General features: G+C 42.3%; 1 protein-coding gene across 1 annotated transcript; it reads left to right on the forward strand.

The window, feature by feature from the left end:
* The first annotated feature begins 4528 nt into the window (after positions 1-4528).
* On the forward strand, positions 4529-13453 carry POLR2M (RNA polymerase II subunit M). The gene is made up of 4 exons (XM_032417002.1): positions 4529-4818; positions 6923-7570; positions 10022-10226; positions 12189-13453. The coding sequence occupies exons 1-4, from the start codon at positions 4706-4708 to the stop codon at positions 12333-12335; spliced, it is 1113 nt and encodes a 370-aa protein (XP_032272893.1). The 5' UTR covers positions 4529-4705; the 3' UTR covers positions 12336-13453.
* The last annotated feature ends 5595 nt before the right edge of the window (positions 13454-19048 follow it).

Raw genomic sequence — 19048 nt, forward strand, 5'->3', positions numbered from 1 at the left:
GTTGTATTTTTGTTTGTTTTTAAAATTTTATTTATTTGAGAGAAAGAGGGAGAGAGCACAAGTGGCGGGGAGCAGCAGAGAGAGAGGAAGAAGCATGCTCTCCGCTAAGCAGGGAGCCTGATTCAGGGGGGCTTGATCCTAGGACCCCAGGATCATGACCTGAGCAGAAGGCAGACACTTAACCTACTGAGCCACCTAGGCTCTCTCATTGTGTTTCTAATTTGCATTTTCTTAATGGCTAATAACACTGCTCACCTTTCACGTTCTTATTTTTAATTTGTACACCTTCGGTGAAATGTGTTCAAATCTTTTACTACTTAACCTCAGAAGTGACACCTTGTCACTTTCACCATTTGTATTACTTTTTACCATGTTCTATTTGTTAGAAGTCAGTAAGTCCATTCCACATTTAATGGGAAGGGATTACAATAGGGCAGGACCATTGGGAGCCCATCCTAGAGGCTGCCTACAACAGATGGCTTCCCATTTCTCTCGGAGCAAAATTCAAACTCCGTATCCTGGTCTAAGCCCTGCAAGATCTGGCCCTGGCCTTTTGTTTGTCTGTTATTTGGATACGCTGAGCTCCCTCTCCTTTTAGTACCTTAGCATTTGTTCTTCCCTCTACTTGGGATGCTTTCCTGTCAGACTTTCCCATGGCTAATTCTTATCATTCAGGTCTCAGCTTTATAAGCTTTATAATTGCCTTCTCAGAAAAACCAACCTCAGCCACCCCTCAATCACCTCAATCAAGGTAGCCTCCCAATCACTCCTTAACACTCCAGCTGTATTAATTCTCTACGTGACACTTAGTACCATCTAATAGAATGTAAGTTTCAGCGTGGCAGGCTTCTCTGTCTCACTCACCATTTTATCTCCAAAGTCTTGAATAGAGTCATACACACAATAAATAATTATTTGTTGAATGAACGAATGAGATCTCCAAGGAGGCAAGAGATGGGATGCAGATCACAGCTGGAGGAATTAATCTTGATTAATGCTCCTGTTACTACTGCTATTCAACAAACCACCCTAACCTTAAAGGTATAAAACAACAACCATTTTATTATGCCCCCGAATTCCGTAGGTCAAGGCCTCAGTTTGGGAGCCTAGAAGGCTGTTCCAGTCGGGGGCTGGAATCATTCAAAGGTTTGTTCACTCACATATCTCGAGGTTAATGCGAACTTTTGGCTGAATCCCCAGTTTAGGCTGACAAAACACCAAACACCCACACAAACTCAGGTTTCTGCATAGCTGGCTTGCTGGCTGGGTTCCAACAGTAAGTACCCCAAGAAAATTAGGCAGAAGCTGCATCACCTTTTACTACGAAGACTGGAAAAATCACTTTTGCTCTAGTCATGGTCTAGTCTCCATTTCTTGAGAGGAGGAGAGTTAAATTCACATAGTAAGAAGAACATGTGGGATGGGAAATAGTTTTGCTGCCATTCTGGTGGACCTCAGGCATACCACGGCCAATTTTGTGGCCTGACAACCAGTGGGAGAAAACACAGAAGAGCAGCCTGGAGATTCTGAGGATCAATGCTACCAATTTTACAACTGATTTCTAATTTTTATCTTCAACTCTAAGGACAAATGGAAATCTTTCCCAGGTTTTTTTGGTTTTGTCCTTTTTTGAGAGACCACACGTGCATGCGAATGGGGGTAGGGTGGGGGAAGGACCAGAGGGAGAGGGAGAGAGAATCTTAAGCATGCTCCACACTCCTCCCCTCCCCCCCACCGCCCCAGCACAGAGCCCCATGCGGGGCTTGAGCACAGGACCCTCAGGTCATGACCTGAGCTGAAATCAAAAAGTCCGGTGTTTAACTGACTGAGCCACCCAGGCGCCCCCTGTTTTTGTCCTTTTAAATTGCATTCAAACGACACCTTTAACAGCTTGGTGGCAATGGGATGGCTAAGTCATCCTGGCAGCACTTCACATGAAATTGTCCTCTCCTTTAATTCTTCATTTTGAATTTTTCTTGCTAACAGTCAAATTCATCAGCTTACTCTGAGGATAATTAATACTCTTGAGATTAGTCCAAGTACCATTGGAAAAGTGATTTACACTTTTTTAAAGGGCACTGAAACCCCAAAACAAAAACTAAAAATGCTTGTCTAGATTCAGTTTTTAACAGATGCGCTCTTGATATGCAATTGGAATTCTTCAGCAGAGATTAGCTGCCTGTGGTTTGTGGGCTACGTTTCTTTTCAAGTATTTGCCTGGTTCTGGCTGGAGACAGTTAAAACCTATGGCACTCACTGTTTCTGTTAAAGTTCTCCATTTTACATCATTTCCCCCCAGACACTGCTGTTAAAATCTGTGTGCTAAAACTTATCGTTCCTTTGTTTGTTTGATGGATTATAAAAGAATACTTTGCCTTTCATTCTGAAGTACAAATAGCCTGGTTTTAGGTTTTAAGGTGATGTTTCCTCACTTGCCAAACCTCTTGGTTAGTGACAAAGCTAGTCAGTTTGTGTATGGGTGTTGTTAAAAATTCAGATTTGTATGAGGACACCTTGAAGTCCTAAGCTATGTTGTATAAAAGGTTCTATCCCACACCACTGAAAATATCTTCACAATCACTATGGTTGATACTTACATAAAACCCTTAGGATCTGTATATACAAAAGGGACATTTCATTAAGACGAAGAGGAACATGAGAGAAAGGCTGTGAGAAAAATTAAGAGAGAGGGAGATTCCATCAACTAATACCTGCCGTATGCATTTGGAGAGAGAGAAAAGTACAAACATAACTCCCTGACAGAATTCCCTGACTTCCCAACTTTGTTAGAAAGGAAAAAGAAATCACCATGCATGACACAATTGGAGAAGCATAATATGCTTCATATACTGAGGTTTGAGCTCTAAAAGGTATAGTTATGCTCAAAAGAAAGAGCAACTGGGGTTGGAATAATCTAGGAAGGCTCAGGGAGATGATGAGGCTTGAATTTAGATTTATAATGGGCTAAGCGAGAAGGGAAAAGGGAGAAAGGACAGCTTTCCACAAAAGGAAAACAGTAGGGGGCAAAATTCTGAGTCCTGAGAGAAAGGCATCCTTGCCTCGAGGACACCTGTGGCCCAGGACCAAAAGAAGGGGTTCACTACTGTGGGGTGAACAAAGGCCTCCAGCTGTCGCCCAGGAACAGGATGAGGGAGGCTTTGGGGGAGCTTGCCAGGGGACAACTACCTGACTCAAAGGCCTTACTAAAATAGCTCTTATTTAGCAGGCTGGAGCTGGTTCTTGATGTCTTTGAAAGCAGGGCTTACGCTGAGAATTCTGATACTTTAGTTAATCTGATCAGAATGGACTAGATTGGGAGGATACAGAAATGGCTTCACCTGGAGTAGTTTCAGATTTTATCTAGAGCTTCTGTCTGACTGGGAGGGAACTGCTGTTTCTTATAGCACTCTACATAAGATTGAGAAAATTAAAATTTTCCGTATCAAAGAATGGGGAGGTGGTGTTGGTTATGGGGGTGTCCAAACCTCCCAACTGATATCTGTTGTGACTCTTGTATGCTTCCTATTCTTTCCTTTGGGACACAGCTTTGGCAGCTGAACTGTAAAGAGAAGGTAAGAGCTGTTCGGGATGCTTAAGACACTGCTGTACTATTCTTAACAGCCTGAAAAAAACCCTTTTCAACAATTTTAAACATTTGGAAATAGGCATAAAGCGAAGAATGAGATTTTCAAATTGGTGTGGTAGAAAGAGTAGCTGGGCATTTGAGTGAAATCTGGCGCTATCACTAAGTTTTGTGCCCTGGGAATACTTAATTGATTTTGTGCCTCTGTTTTTCTACAGGCAAAATAGGAAATGAGGAAGGAGAGGTTCTCAGCTGGCTTGTCCAGCACCTCCCACCATCATCTCTTGCGGGCCCTTGGAAAGGTGTGTGGACTGGCAGGCCGAGGGTGGGGGGCGGAGGGGAGGTAAAGGCGTTCTGGATTGTTCCGAGTTGGGAGTGCCACAGAACTAGCGGGCGCAAGCCAGACACCAAATGTCTTGCAATGCCTGAGGCAGTGCCACAAATGAAGAAAAGTCCTGCTCCAAATGCCACAGAGTCCCATTAAGAAATGCTGACAGTCCCTAAGGATCCCTCCAACTTTGAGGACGTCATTAAGCCTTGGGCTACGAGGCAGCACCACAGACCAAGGCCTCTCGAGCCCCGTCCGGCACATTCCCCCAACTTCGCCAATGGCTAACCAACTCATCACTCAGCGTCGACTTACAGTTCACTTCTCAGAGGCACTTGCCCTGGTGCCCATACCGATCTTGCTATTACACTGTTTCATCATTACCTGATTAATGTCTGCCTCCCTCCACCCCTCGGTAAACTCCATAACGGCAGGAGTCGCGGATATCTGTCGGGGTCACAGTGGCGCTAGCAAACACTTTCTGAATAAACCTGAAGAGCTGACGAACCGACAGAAGACACTCGGCATCCAACGCGCGCCCAGTCGCGGCCGGACGCCCCGGCCCGTAAGTCCCGCCCCTTCCCTCTCCTCCCGGCGCTCCCTTCTCCTTGCCTGTGTCTGTTTCCGGTGTTTGAATAAAGCTCGATTCGGCTCGAAGAAGACCTGTTCTTCCGGGAAAATGGCGGCTCCCGCTCGTGCCTCGGAGTCCACGCCGGCAGCGGATCCGGCGCTAGCAGCGGGGGCTGCCGAGGAAGCCGAGTGCCCGCCGCCTCGCCAGCCTCAGCCCCCGCAGAATGTCCTCGCTGGCCCGCGGCTTCGAGCCCCAAGTTCCCGAGGACTTGGGGCGGCGGAGTTTGGCGGAGCTGCGGGAGATGTTGAAGCGCCAGGAGAGACTTTTGCGCAACGAGTAAGCTTGGGTCCCGCCGAGTCACCGCCAGGCTTCTTCGGTTCGGTCTCCCTGGGACGCGCTCCTTCCCCTCCCCCACATCGGGTTCCCTTCCCTGGAAGGTGACCTTGCCTCAGTCAGATCCGTTCCAGTCCCGCCGGCGAGCGGACGGCCTCCAGCCGCAAAGCGGACCGCGTCCTGGTTTGGCACGCACCGCGCGCGGGTGGGGATGGTTAGCGTGCTGTAAGGCTGCTTAAGAGTTTCAGCTGTTCCCTCAGTTCCTTGTTGGTTTTAATTACCCGGCTACTGAGACGGTTCCCTAAAGGGAGGGTCTGTATCCTAAATCCCTGTGTACCCCCGCCCCCCTTGCCGCCCATGTCGTGCCCAAAACATCTTGTCAATTTCATCTCTAGATCCTGTTTTTACGGGACCTGTAGGAAAGGGAAAGAATGGGACGTAGAGTGCTATATTAGACAAAAAGTTTGCCTCATTCAGCTGGCAGACTTAAAGACTTTATCAGGGGAACAATATAATGAAAGTGAAAGAAGCTTAATTTAGCAGCGTGGAAGGAATGAGAGACAGAAGACAGCTGGAGGATATTTTCAGAGAAGTTCCCAGCAAGGGGGTTGTAGAAGGGTAGTTGTGGGACTGGGAAAACTACATCAGGCATGGAATAATTTGGATATGTATTTGAAGGAGATGGCTGAAGTTTCCAGCTTGCATAGAGAACCACTAATAACAGAAAAATTGGGGAATAGCTCTGAGGTTGATTTTACTTAGGGAGGGGGTGCTAAGTTGAGGGAAGAGTTAATTATATGTACTTAAAAGTTGGAGAAGGTCATGAGGATCCGGAGAGAAGGCTGAGAACATACAGGAATCTCAACTGGAGAGGGATGTTAATGTTGAAACTGTGGGAAGGAATGTAAGTGCGAAAGAAAAAATAGAGAGCCAGAGGTGTAATCTTTCCTCCATTTCTTATATGGATAAAGAAAAGAGAATCCGAAAAGGAACTTAAGTCATTCAGCAAAAGGGACAAATGACCATTTGGGAGCTTTCTAGTAGGGACAGGTACTTTGACTTTGTGAGAATGGGTTTTTAATCTATAGCAGCAAATTAACTTTTTGGTTTAAGGACCCCTTTATACTGTTAAGACTTATGAGCATCCCAAGGAGCTCTTGTTTTATGTATGTTAAATCTACTGATGTTTATTGGTGTGTTAGGAATTACAGGTGAGAGGGGCACCTGGGTGGCACAGTAGATTAAGAGTTCCACTCTTGGTTTCCACTAAGGTCATGATCTCAGGGTCATGAGATGGAGCCCCCAAGTTGGGCTCCACGCTCAGCAGGGAGTCTGCTTGGGATTCTCTCTCCCTCTGCCTCTCCTACTTACGCTCTCCATCTCTCTCTCTCGCTCTCTCAAAATAAATAAAGCTTAAAAAAAAGAAAATTACAGGTGAGAGATCTTTAAAACACAAGAATACACATGATTAGCCATCAGAGCAATGATATATCATGTGGCCTCTGGAAAACTCTGCTGTACCCATATAAGAAAATGAGCGTGGAAATGGCAAATAATGGCTTAGTATTATTATGAAAATAATTTTGACCTTGCAGACCCATCTACCTCCCCTCGCCAGGAAGGTCTTGGACATCACACTTTAAAAACTGCAAGTTTTGGGGCGCCTGGGTGGTTCAGTCGTTGGGTGTCTGCCTTTGGCTTGGGTCATGATCTCATCCCAGGGTCCTGCTCGGCAGGAAGCCTGCTTCTCACTCTCCCACCTGCTTGTGTTCCTGCTCTTGCTATCTCTCTGTCAAATAAATAAATAAAATTAAAAAATAAAAACTGCAAGTTTTGGAGTATATTATAGAGTATTATATGCTTAAGATACTTTTGCTGAAATTCTAATTAGACAAATGAGGGGTATTCCTTATTCCTGCATCCCCTTGTTTTTTTAGGGTATTTAGATAATGACTGTTACTTCATTCCTGTTTTGAGGCAGTTGGAAATCAGATTTTTGACTTAAAGATAGATATTTCTCCCTTTGAGGATAATGCTTTGTCTTTATATCTCAAGTCTTAAAAACATGGCTCTAACAGATACATGTTTTTTTTCCCCCATTTAACAGAAAATTCATTTGCAAATTGCCCGACAAAGGTAAAAAGATCTCAGACTCTATTGCCAGACTGAAAGCTGCCATTGCAGAATGTGAAGAAGTTAGAGGAAAAAGAGGACTGTTTCATCCTGTTAGTTTAGACTGTAAGCTAAGGCAAAGAGCAGTTGCAGTTGTTGATGTGGACACAGGAAAGGCCCAGAATTCTGACCAGATACTTGATACTTCATCACTAGTTTGTGGCTCTTCCTCTGTAAGTAGCATCAAGTCATCTAAAACCACCTCACAACAGCGGGGACTTGTACAGCCTCCTCCGGAAGGCGATGAAGAGGCTCCAGAGGTTGAGTACACCGTAAGCATATGCCCAACTTCCAGCAGCAGGGCCAGTGCGCCTTCCTCCTCCGGAGCTAGTGAGCGTCTCCCTCAGCATCGGGTTTCAAGGCAAGCAGAAGATAATTCGAGCGGCTCTGACAACCTGTTTATTGATAGGTTACAAGGGATCACAATTGTGGACTCAGGTGAAGAGCACTCAGAAGAGGACTGGAGTGCTGAGAACGTGGCAAGGCTTGGTAGTGGGGCCCAGAAGAAGCCTCATTTCATGGAAGTGCTAGCAATTCGAACCAAAAACCCGGTGCCCCCACCACATAAATTTAAAACAAATGCGTAAGTATTATCAGAAACAGGCCTGTCACAGGAACATACCACCTGTTAAACTCACAAAATTGGAAGGATGCTTTCAGATCAGTGGACTTTGTGTGGGACCTACTTGTAGTTAGCAAAGAGCATATTGTGGAAACAGCCTGGCTGGAATGGAGGATTCATGTTGACAAGTACTTTAGTTTTTAGCCAAATAATTGAACAGGTTTCAAATAGCACGTGGAGTATTAAATTTCAGGGTGCTTAGCCAACATTTGATATTAAACCCAGAGTTAGAGAATTTATTATGACTATTTTCCACAACAATTTTTTGGTATGCAGTTCCCCCTTTGATTAGACTATAAGCTAAAGGAAAAGCAGCTTTAGAAGCTGATGGACTTGTCAGCACAGAATATTTGTGTGTTCACTATAGGTAAGCAGCTGGTGCTGGGGTGACACAGAAGTAAAGATCCTGCTCCTCAAAGAGTTCAGGATCTAGATGAAAACCCAAGGCCTACACACTTGGAAGAACCTTGAACTGTATCATAACAACTTGAGGGGGAAGGGAGCTGAGAAGGGGTTAAACTGAAAAACAGATTGAGGCAGGAGGGGTAAACTAACCTTGCTTCTGAGTTCCTTGTCATCGTTTTGTTTCTGAGATCTCCAAAAAAAGAAAAGCTCTTTGAAGAGAAAAGAATTTCCTTTACTTGTACGCAGATGTAACGTTCACAGCAGGGAGTAGCCAGCGTATTTAGCCTACCTGTCTGTATTTACCAGGAGGTGACATCATATGCAAAGTTGAGTCACTACTGCCTTTCTTTGAAAAGCCAAGAACCTCTAGTTAGAAATGCCTAAAACTTTCAGAGAATTATTATAAAGTTTAAAGTTTAAAACTTTAAAGTGTAACCCTGCCATTTTTTTTTAACTTGAAAACATTTTATTTCTTCTTTATAGAAAAACCAGGATTATATTACACTAATTTTTAGGTAGGAATAAAAAGTAATCTTTGTACTCTTGATGTTCAAAGTGAGTAATCTCCCCATCTTGTGTGCAGTGAGGTGTATTTCCTCGCCTCCAGGAAGACAAAACCAGAAGCGTCATCTAGCCGATCAGAGGATACACTGATCCTGGTTCTTTACTGTGGTCATTTAGCTGGAAGTGGCAGTGGGGAGAGCCAGATCCTCCTGTGCAATTAGAGCAGATCGGGAAAGGCTGGGCCTGGACGAGTGTGGCCTGAGGGATTCTGTGCATGAGCAGCCTTTGACTCCTTTTCTGCTCCTCCTTTAGCCTCCTCCATGCCCTTGTGGCTCCGTGTACCTGGGTGCTAGTGGCTGCCCCTCACCTCCCTCTAGCTTAGGTCTTTCCAGAGCTTCGGATTTGCATGGCCAGTTACCTATGAAACTTGGCCGTGTGGGTGTTCTGTGGCACCTCAGATTTATCATGTACAGCATAGAACTCTATTTCTTCCCATGCTGACTTCCTCCCATATTCCCTAAATTCATAGTGCCACCACTTTTTTTTCTCCAAGGTGTCTTGTGCTTCATCTCCATATCTGCTGGCTATAAAGACCGACATAATATATTTTGTTGACTTTCATTTCTAATTCTTGTTTTCATCCTCCTGTCAGAGTGAAGGCTCTCATCCCTCTCTTGGGCTATAACTGGCCTGTTCTGGACTCTAGTCTTATGACTCCTCTAGCCCATCTTCTCCACTGCTGCTAGAGTGAAATTCGTACGATGCAAATCTGAACCCATTACATAGAACTCTTCGCTGAGGACTGGGCCCAGTCTACTTGCCAGCCTTATCTCGCGGCCTTTCCTCTACACCCCACCCCCTGAACTTCCTTTGTGCTGTACCATGTTGCCCCTCACTCCCAGCTGGGATGCTCTCCTCCCCTCATTTACATGGTGAGCATTTATTATTCTAAGACTCCTCAAAATTCACTCTTAAAGCTTTTCTGACAACCTCCCTGTCTCCCATTAGAACCAGTGGTTTCCTTCTTTATGTTCCAGCATACCAGTATGTATAGTACGTATACCACCTCTGTGTAGTGTTACACGGGTGGTATTATGTTGCACGGAAACTGTTCACAAGTTTATTTCCCTTTACTGGACAGCAGGCCCCTTCGTGCATGTTCTTTGAATGAAAAGATGGAAAGATGGCTTCAGTTCAAGTGTAAGGTTGGAAGAACGAAGGATAATGCAAAGAGCCTATCAGTCTACCTATTTGTTAAAACAGTGGATTGTCCTATTACTCTTCACAAAGGTGCCGGTTTAGATACTCCCCATTTCTGAAGTAAAAATGTTTAAAAACAGGAAAGATTTTTATCTATGAATATAAATATTGGTAAACTCCTTACTATTATCTTTGTAGAAGAATTAACTGCTAAGGTTAAAGGCCGCTTCTGTGTGGGAATGTTGTAAATGTGTCTGTAAAAAGAAACAGTCTGATGATACAACAGATTTTTCCCTCCTTCAGGTTACCTTCACAGCAAAATGATTCATCTGGTCATTGGCAGAGAGGAGGGTCTCCCGTCTCCTCGGAAGAAAGGCGGCTCAGGGATAAGAAGCATCTTGATGACATTACAGCAGCCCGGCTTCTGCCACTTCACCATATGCCCGCACAGCTGCTCTCCATAGAAGAATCTTTGGCACTTCAGAAACAGCAGAAACAGAGTTATGAGGTATTTAGAGTTTTAAATGTTTCTTGTCTCTGTTAGATGCTGCTAAGTCAGAATTTACTCCAGGAAGTTCAAAGAGGACGGGACTTAATAGAAGGGTGCTCGAGAAATGGTCAGCTCATGCCATTCGCTCTCAGATGTGAGCCTCTAGTTTTCTGAGAGTCTTGAAGTTGCTGGATCCGCAGGACACAGCTGGCGATGATCATAGCTACATGCAACGGCAGAGTGGTTTTTGCCAGGAAATGGGGGGAGACCACTGCAGAATTCCCCAATCTCTTAAAGCCCATGCTGTCAGGCTAGTAGAAGCCTTGCTTCTCTCTCTTCCACCTTGTAAGCCCCATGCAAGACGTTCTCAGTGGTAGACTCTAACCAAGAATCAGGGAAATGTTTCCAGGTTTTTGTCTCCTGCTGGACAGGGAAGAGCGTAACATTGGAGGAGTAGTGTGGTGTTAACCAACAGACATTTGGACACTAAGCTTAAAAGCACGATATGCAGGCCCTTGTGAAGACAGAAGAATCGCCTGCTTTTAGTGACTTAATTTTGTATAGCGCTTACTTCAAAGAATGGGAGTTCTGCATAGAACCTTAAGCGTGTATATGGACAGTTTGTGTACAGAATAATGAGATGGGAGAAAATAGGTGTGAAGACTGGAGGGAGAAAAGAAAGCATCCAATATACTTAGATAGTAGTAGTTTGAACCTCCCCGAAAATAGCAGCTTAACTTCCTAGTGTTGCTTAGCTAGATTTTAATCAGGTACTAGACACCGGTCAAGACAGAACTAGGCTGTTATTCAGCCTTGGCACATGGATTGGCATTTTCAAGGCACTTCTTTTTAAAAGCCATTTTTCTTCCTCATTGTCTAGTTATGATTACACCCTTGGTTTTTAAATTGTTATATGATCTTAAGTGCCTGTCGTAAGATATCTCTAGGTTGAATTCAACTCCTTCGAAACCAGTTTCCTTGGCAGAGTGGTATTAGCTCCCACTTCATTCCTACCTACCCAGAATAATCATGGCCGGAGGGGAAGGACACAAAGAGGTTCAAGTTGTAGGGGCAACAGCATGAGAAAAGCGAAGAGCCAGATTAAAAATGGGCATTGCCACCTGCCATCAGTCAGTGGTCCTGTCCTTGGGTGTCTTATGAGCATATTGCCAGTGTCTAAAATTTACTTGGACTTTCTGTCATGTAGTAATTTTCATGGGAACTTAATTTGGAGAGGGATAGTTGGCTTTTTAAAAGTATTGGTTTCTTGGGGCGCCTGGGTGGCTCAGTCGTTAAGCGTCTGCCTTTGGCTCAGGTCATGATCCCAGGGTCCTGGGATCGAGCCCCGCATCGGGCTCCCTGCTCAGCGGGAAGCCTGCTTCTCCCACTCCCCCTGCTTGTGTTCCCTCTCTCGCTGTATCTCTCTCTGTCAAATAAATAAATAAAATCTTAAAAAAAATAAAAAAAAAAAGTATTGGTTTCTTGATTTCATTGTGACGTTGAAATGTAACTCTCAAGCCTAAAAGCCGTGATTTCATCTAGGAAAGAAGATTCTTTTTTTAGAGAATCAACACAGCATTAATGATTTTTGACATTTGATAGTTGAAACTGCTCTGTGAGTGTGTATGTACACATGCACGTGTCCCCATACTTAAAAATCCGTCCACGTTTATGACTGTCATAGCGCTCAGTGGGTTCCTCAGTTTCCCACGGAGAGGTGGCGTATTTCAGTGCACTGTTGTCTGTGAATGGAAGTCTGACCATGACGGTGGCAGGCTAGTAGCCCTCACCAGCATTGTCCCCCCCCACCCCTCCAATCTGTGGTAGGCACAGCCTCAGACTTGTACACTGCTAGAGAGAGCACTGAGGGGAGCGGTGTGCCCCTTTATTTCCACTTCTCTTTAAATGACTTCTTATTGAAAAAATGGTAGGGAAAAGAATGTGAATGTGTAACGTTTTGCTTTGATTTTTGTTTTAAAGGAGATGCAAGCCAAACTCGCAGCACAAAAATTAGCTGAAAGACTGAACATAAAGATGCAGAGCTATAATCCAGAAGGGGAGACTTCGAGGAAGTACCGAGAAGTGAGGGATGAAGATGACGATCAGTCCTCTGGAGATGAATTCTGAAGATGGGCAATGGAATCATTGCCTAAATCTCTGCCTGTTGAGTTTCATGATCTTACATCAGACTTTCAAACAAGTATCAAGATCGGTGTCAGACATTGTCGAGGGAAGGAATTTTTTTTTAAGTTACACAAAGGTAGCTATAAAAATAGCCCAGTTTGTCTTTCAGAAGATGACTTTCATGTACTTAAAAAGTTTAATATTTGAATATTGTGTTTTAACCATATTGTATTAAAGTTTTGCAGTATGTTGTGTGTTGGTCTGATATTTTAGTACATAGTAAGCACAGTATTTTTTCCTCTAAGCCAAATGAAGCAGGTAACTGCTCTTTTCCTGATTCTTACCTCTTTGGAATAGCATTTATTACATTTATTACATGTCTTTCAGTGAAATATTTGGTTGCCCCAGGCATCACCTAAAATGAATTAGGAAGATAAAGTTCCTTCCTTTTTCGAGTAATGGAGGGAGCAGTCTAGAGAATTTTATGCATGTTTGCATGGGGTTAATGAGGCGTATTGGATGTGAAATACCTAGGAAGACACTTAATAGAGAATTCTGAAATGTTTGTTTCCTTCTTCTGTCTTCCCTTAGGAAGAATTTTAACTTCTGATTAGGAATAGGAGTACTTTTAGTTGGTGCTAGAGGGTGGATGGTCTTTCTGGATGATCACATTTGCCTGGAGTGACACGAGGTATAGGAAAAGTCTAGGGTGACTGTAGATGAAGGGAGGAGCTGTTCTTAGGCTTGACCTGACTTGAGTTCATTGCTCTAAGAGGTGACAGGTTCAGTTTGGTAAGAAAACCAATTTTTTTTTTTTAAGCTACAGTTGAATTGTCAATGCATTGCCTTTTTCCCCCCACAAGAGGCATATATAGGCTACAGAAATCTCAGTCTCATATGTATACACGTTTATGTAATTTTAAAGGATTACATGGTTGTTATCAGAGATTCTTTGTTTAACATATTGGAGATTTTAAACAGTGTTGAAAGGAAGAATAAAATATTAATTAGAGCAACTTCATAATGTTAATGGTGATGTTTTACGGGTGTTTAAGTTTAACTTGCTTTAAAAGAGACTTTCATATATGACATTTTCCTGCAAACAGACTTAGGAGTGCTAGGAAGGGCTCGGTTCTCTAGCATGGACTTCCAGGTACAGCTACTGCTTTCCATCCCCCTCCCATCCCCTCCCCCCAGCACCCCTCCCCCCAGAAATGTAAAAATATACTGAGCTAACAAATTTATGATTTCTACTTTTAAAAACTAGTAGTAAATGGATTTCACAACATAAAATTATTCTTTAGAGAATAGAAGGATACACATCTGGAAAGCCAAGTAATGTGGAAGTGCTCCCATGCATGGACACACAGTCCTCTGTAGTCGGATCACCCAGAGAGCGCCTCTGTTAAGGTTTGGGTATGTGCACTTTACATACTCTTCTATACGTTTCTGTTTTCAATAATGCAATCATACTGTACATTGTTTCACAGTCTGCTCTATGTATGGTAAACATTTTCCCATAATAGATATTTTGCCTTTGAGATAGCTACAGAATATTCAATTTTATGGGTGTGCCATAACTTTTAAAATGAACTTATTATTTAACAATTTGATTGTTACAATGTAAACTGTAAACAACGATGTGATTAACATCTTAAAAGATAATCACGTACAAAAATGATTTCTTTCTAGAAGATACCTTTATAGAAGTGAAATTGCTAGTTGGGAGTATAGGTAAGTTTTTGAGATTTTTGATCTACATCACTCACCACAAAGATTGTGTCCCTTTATATTCCTCCGAGCAATATCAAACTCCCAGAACTGAAAATTGCTATTTAAAGTGTTTGCAAACTGAATAATTACAGGAAAGGATGGTTTTTAAAATTTATGTTTCTTTGATTGCTTAATGAAGAGTGAGTATTTTTTCATGTTTATTGACCATTTATGTTCATTCTTTTGAGCATTGCTTATTCATATCTTCACTGAATTTTCTTGGAGAGTGTGCTGTTTTTATTGGTCTATAAATTCTTAATAATTAAGATGTCCAGCTTTTGTCCTGTGTTCTTGTTTTAGTGTGTTATTTTCTTTTTAATACAGTTCGTGGTGTTTCGGTGTAGAAGTTTTCTTTAGGAGTCTACCTTTCTGGTTATGCCTGGGCATGCCTTCCCTCGCCCCAGGATGGATATGTATTCATCCTTCTTTTCTTCTGGGACTTTTTAAAAATTTCGCTTTTATACTTATATTTAATTCAAAAGGAAATTTTTAATCTATCTCAAGTTTATTTGGGGATGCTGCATAAGGTAAGATTTAATTTTTGCAGGTAGCTGACCAATTGGTTCAATATTATAAACCACCATTTCCCCACTGATTTGTAATGCTGTCATTAATAGAATATTAAATTCCCACGTATCTTGTGCTGTGGGCCTATTTCTGGGCCTTGTAGTTTTTCCTGCACTATTTTAATAATTATGGATTTAATCAGCATTAATATTTAGTATACAATTTCTCCCTCATTCTTTTAAATTCTGTCAAATATAACCTCCAGAGAAGTACACAAAACAGGCGTGCAGTCTAATAGGTAAAGCAAACAGCAATGTAATCACAAACCAGATGCAGAAAGGCTACTGCCAGTACTCTGGAATCTCCCCATGGCCCCTGTGGATACCCTATTTATCTACTATCTGAGCTAACTACTGTCCTGACTTAGAGTAATACTTCCCCCCCCCCTTTAAAAAAAAATGGTCTTACCAGTTATGTATGCAATAATACAGCTATTTTGTTTTGCCTACTTTTGCCTTATAAAAATGGAACCCTACTGTATATGCGTTTGGTGTCTTTGACTCAACATTGCTTATAAAATTCATGTCGTGTGGGTGTTTTTTGTTCGTCTCGTTGCTGTGTAATGTACCACTCCATCAATCCCACTTTAGTGTGGCAAGCACTTCTGTGATATTTTCAGGTTTTGGCTATTATAAGCAATGCTGCAGTGAGCATCTTTGTGCACATAAACATTTCTGTTGGGTATTTACCTAGGAGTTCAATTGGTGGGTTATAAGGTATGCATATCTTTAACATTTAATATTCCCACCATCCCGTGTCCAGCATGTATGAGAGTTCTAGTTCACTAACACTTGATATTACCAGACATTAACATTAGCCAGTGTGATGTTTTGATAGTAGGCCTTCATTTTAGTTTTATTTTGCATTTCCCTAATTAGGAATGGCTTTGAGCATCTTCATTTACTGGTCATTGGATTTCTTCTTTTGAAAAGTGTCCATTCAAAACTTTTGTTCATCTCTCTATTGTGTTTGTGTCAGCTGTCCTTTTCTCACTGATCTGTAGGGTGTATTCTTGATACTAATCATTATTTAGCTATATTTGTTGTAAATAACCTCTTCCTCTCTAGATTACTTTTCATTCCTTCATGGTGTTTTTGTTGGACAGAAATTCTTAAAGGCAAACTTACCAATCTTTATGTTTAGTGTCTTTTTTGAAAGAATCTTTCCCTATCCTGAAGTCATGAAAATATCTTTTTTTTTTAAAGATTTTATTTATTTGACAGAGAGACAAAGAGAGAGAAGGAACACAAGCAGGGAGAGTGGGAGAGGGAGAAGCAGGCTTCCCTTTGAGCAGGGAGCCCGATGCGGGGCTCGATCCCAGGACCCTGGGATCATGACCTGAGCTGAAGGCAGATGCTTAACGACTGAGCCACCCAGGCGCCCTGAAAATACTATCTTTTAAAATTGTTTTATTTAAAAAGGGCTCTATAGTTTTGCCTTTCCACTGTGTCGTTGATGCTACCCAGAAATTCTCTGTGACCGTGTGAGGAAGGATCCTTCCGTGTAGCCAGCCTGTTGTCCCACGCTCCGTAGTGTATTTCTGGAACACATCAAGCATCTGTGTATGTCTGTGTTACTTTGCTGAGTCCTCTCTTTGGTTCTGTTCATCTATTTGTGTTACTATTACTCTGTATTATTTATGGTAGCTTTATAAGGCTGGAGTAAAGCCTGCCATCCTATTCTTTTAAGAGTAGTTTGGATATTGGGGCGCCTGGGTGGCTCAGTCGTTAAGCGTCTGCCTTCGGCTCGGGTCATGATCCCAGGGTCCTGGGATCAAGCCCCATATTGGGCTCCCTGCTCCGCGGGAAGCCTGCTTTCTCCCTCTCCCACTCCCACTGCTTGTGTTCCCTCTCTCACTGTGTCTGTCTCTGTCAAATAAATAAAATCTTTTAAAAAAAAAAGAGTGGTTTGGATATTTTTGGCCCTTTGCATTTTCCAATAAATTTTAGAATCGGCTTGCTTTGTTTCACAAGAAACAAAACAAACCAAAACCCTTGGTAGTGCAAATATCCATTCATTTAAAAAAGTGTTTGATATTCCATCGTTAATCAATTAACTTTTTATTCCTAACAAAATGTACTTCGAAACTTAGGAGATTTGGAACCTTGCCATTTATCAAGGATAATTACTATTTCAACTAGGATGACTATTTTTGGGCTATATGGTTAAATAGAAAATTGAGAACACTGTTTTATTGTGAATAAAGTATTACGTAGTTTTGATTGAGAAGAATTAGCAAGTAAGGGGTTTTGTTTTTGTAGTGTGACATGATTAGATTTTTATTTTTCAGAAGTACCACTTTTTCCCATTTACAAAAGAGGAAACTGAGGCACAAGGACTTGAAATAACTTGTCCGAGGTCAATGACTAGTAAGTGTTGGGGATAAGGTTTGAACCCAAGCTATATATGCTCTTAGCTCATAATCCATGTTGCCTCTCTAAGACAAATCAAAAGGGTACAGACATAGCAGACATGTTTTCTTTTTTTTTTTTTAAGATTTTATTTATTTATTAGAGACACAGCGAGAGAGGAACACAGGCAGGGGGAGTGGGAGAGGGAGAAGCAGGCTTCCCGCCGAGCAGGGAGCCCGATGCGGGGCTTGATCCCAGGACCCTGAGATCATGACCTGAGCCGAAGGCAGACGCTTAACGACTGAGCCACCCAGGCGCCCCAGCAGACATGTTTTCATCTGAATTGCAGGTGAACAGAAGTTAACTATTTAAAATAAATTTTTAAGGAAGGAAGACTTCATGTTAAAATTAGGTTTAAAGTAGGAAAATAGAGTGAATCTGTGGTCATGAACTCTTACCTTCAATTTTCAAGTGATGATGTTAAGGGAAGTGCTGAAGTTTGGGGCTTAACCTGAAAGGTGGGAGATGTTGGAGGGTTAGTCTCATTCTATACAGTCACCTCTAAGATAATTTCACAGCACCTGTGTCCAGTCCACATCACATTCTCTGGGGACCCGGGAGGTGTGTGAGTCAAGGTGGAAGGCAGATAGTTTGTGGGATTATCTCTCCTGTAACTGGGATGTTGCGGTGATTTGCACAAGGTCACTCAGAGGCAGCTGAGAAAAGAACCCAGCCCTCAAGACTTCTGGGCACCAGACTGCATGACCTTGTGCACAAACCCACAAATCAAAGTTGCATGTGGGCTTTAGAAAGTGCTAATGCTAGGTGAGAGCTCAGATTACTCTGGGGGTATTTGTCATGTCTCTATGACTTATGCCACAGAAGGGCTTTTGTTCTGATAATTTTTGTGTTTGGAATGTTTTGTTTTTAATCATCTTAGAACTGTATGACCGCTTTGGTCACTGCTGGGATCTTCACTCTTCCCACCTCACTCGACACTTGGCTGCGTAAAACTTTCTAGGAGAAGAGATTCCAGGCAAAGTGACCTCAGGTATCCTAGGCTTTATTCAGACGAGCGGATAAAATCTGGTAGTTCACCCTTTGCAGGCTTCAGGACAGTTTGTAATGCTAAAAAGAAAATAAAGTTGTCAGGAAAAAAAGGTTCTGTCTTTTGCCTCTGCTAAATAAATAAAAGGATTATATATCCTGCTTTAATGGAGAGCATATAGTCATCTACAAAATATGGCAAATTGCATTATTGACTAGCTCCTTGACAGGGAGGAGAAACTGAAAGCTATTATTTTAATTTCTGGCTAAAGTGAGGGAGCTTTGATACTGGGTGGATGAGACAAACCTAGCGCCGGTAATACTGAACCAGAGCCAGACCACAAATCAGAAGCGATTCTGAAAGCGCAGCATAAAAGCCTGAACAATTAAATATGATCTATTACTTCCCAGATGATTTTAGAAAACTTGGAATAAAAAAAAAAAAGGCGAAAAAGAGGGTAAGCCACTGGAATAGCATTAGATTATTAGATTTAGGATTTAAATGCCACTATTTCCTCTGAATCCGATGGGAAGTTATGCGCTCTCCTGACTATTAAGTCTGTAAGATGAGGTCAGCGACCCCTTATCTAACGTATGGGGTATGTTTTGAGAGAACAGAAATTTCAAAGTGTGGTCTTTAGAGAACACTTTGGGGCCTAAAAGAGATTCTATATGAAAACCGTATTGTAACGATGGTAACAATTATGATCGAAGTAGTTTGGGGAGGTACCTTTTGGCATATGAAGTAAAATGTTTTAAAATCACCACCATATGAAACTTTTAATTTAGTGTTAAAATTAACTTGAGAACAATAGAGACTCCCTAAAAAGGCTATTTTGACAAGGGGAAATTAGGACACTGAGCTAAGGAAAGCCCGAGCTTCGGATGGAAAATTTTCTCATTATGAAGGCAAAAGAATGAGAGTTGTAAATCAAGCCCTTATTCAGAGCACACAGAAACGCTTCTTAGAAGACGGAG

Source organism: Phoca vitulina, unplaced genomic scaffold (assembly GCF_004348235.1).
Source record: "Phoca vitulina isolate PV1807 unplaced genomic scaffold, GSC_HSeal_1.0 scaffold20, whole genome shotgun sequence".
Lineage (NCBI taxonomy): Eukaryota > Metazoa > Chordata > Mammalia > Carnivora > Phocidae > Phoca > Phoca vitulina.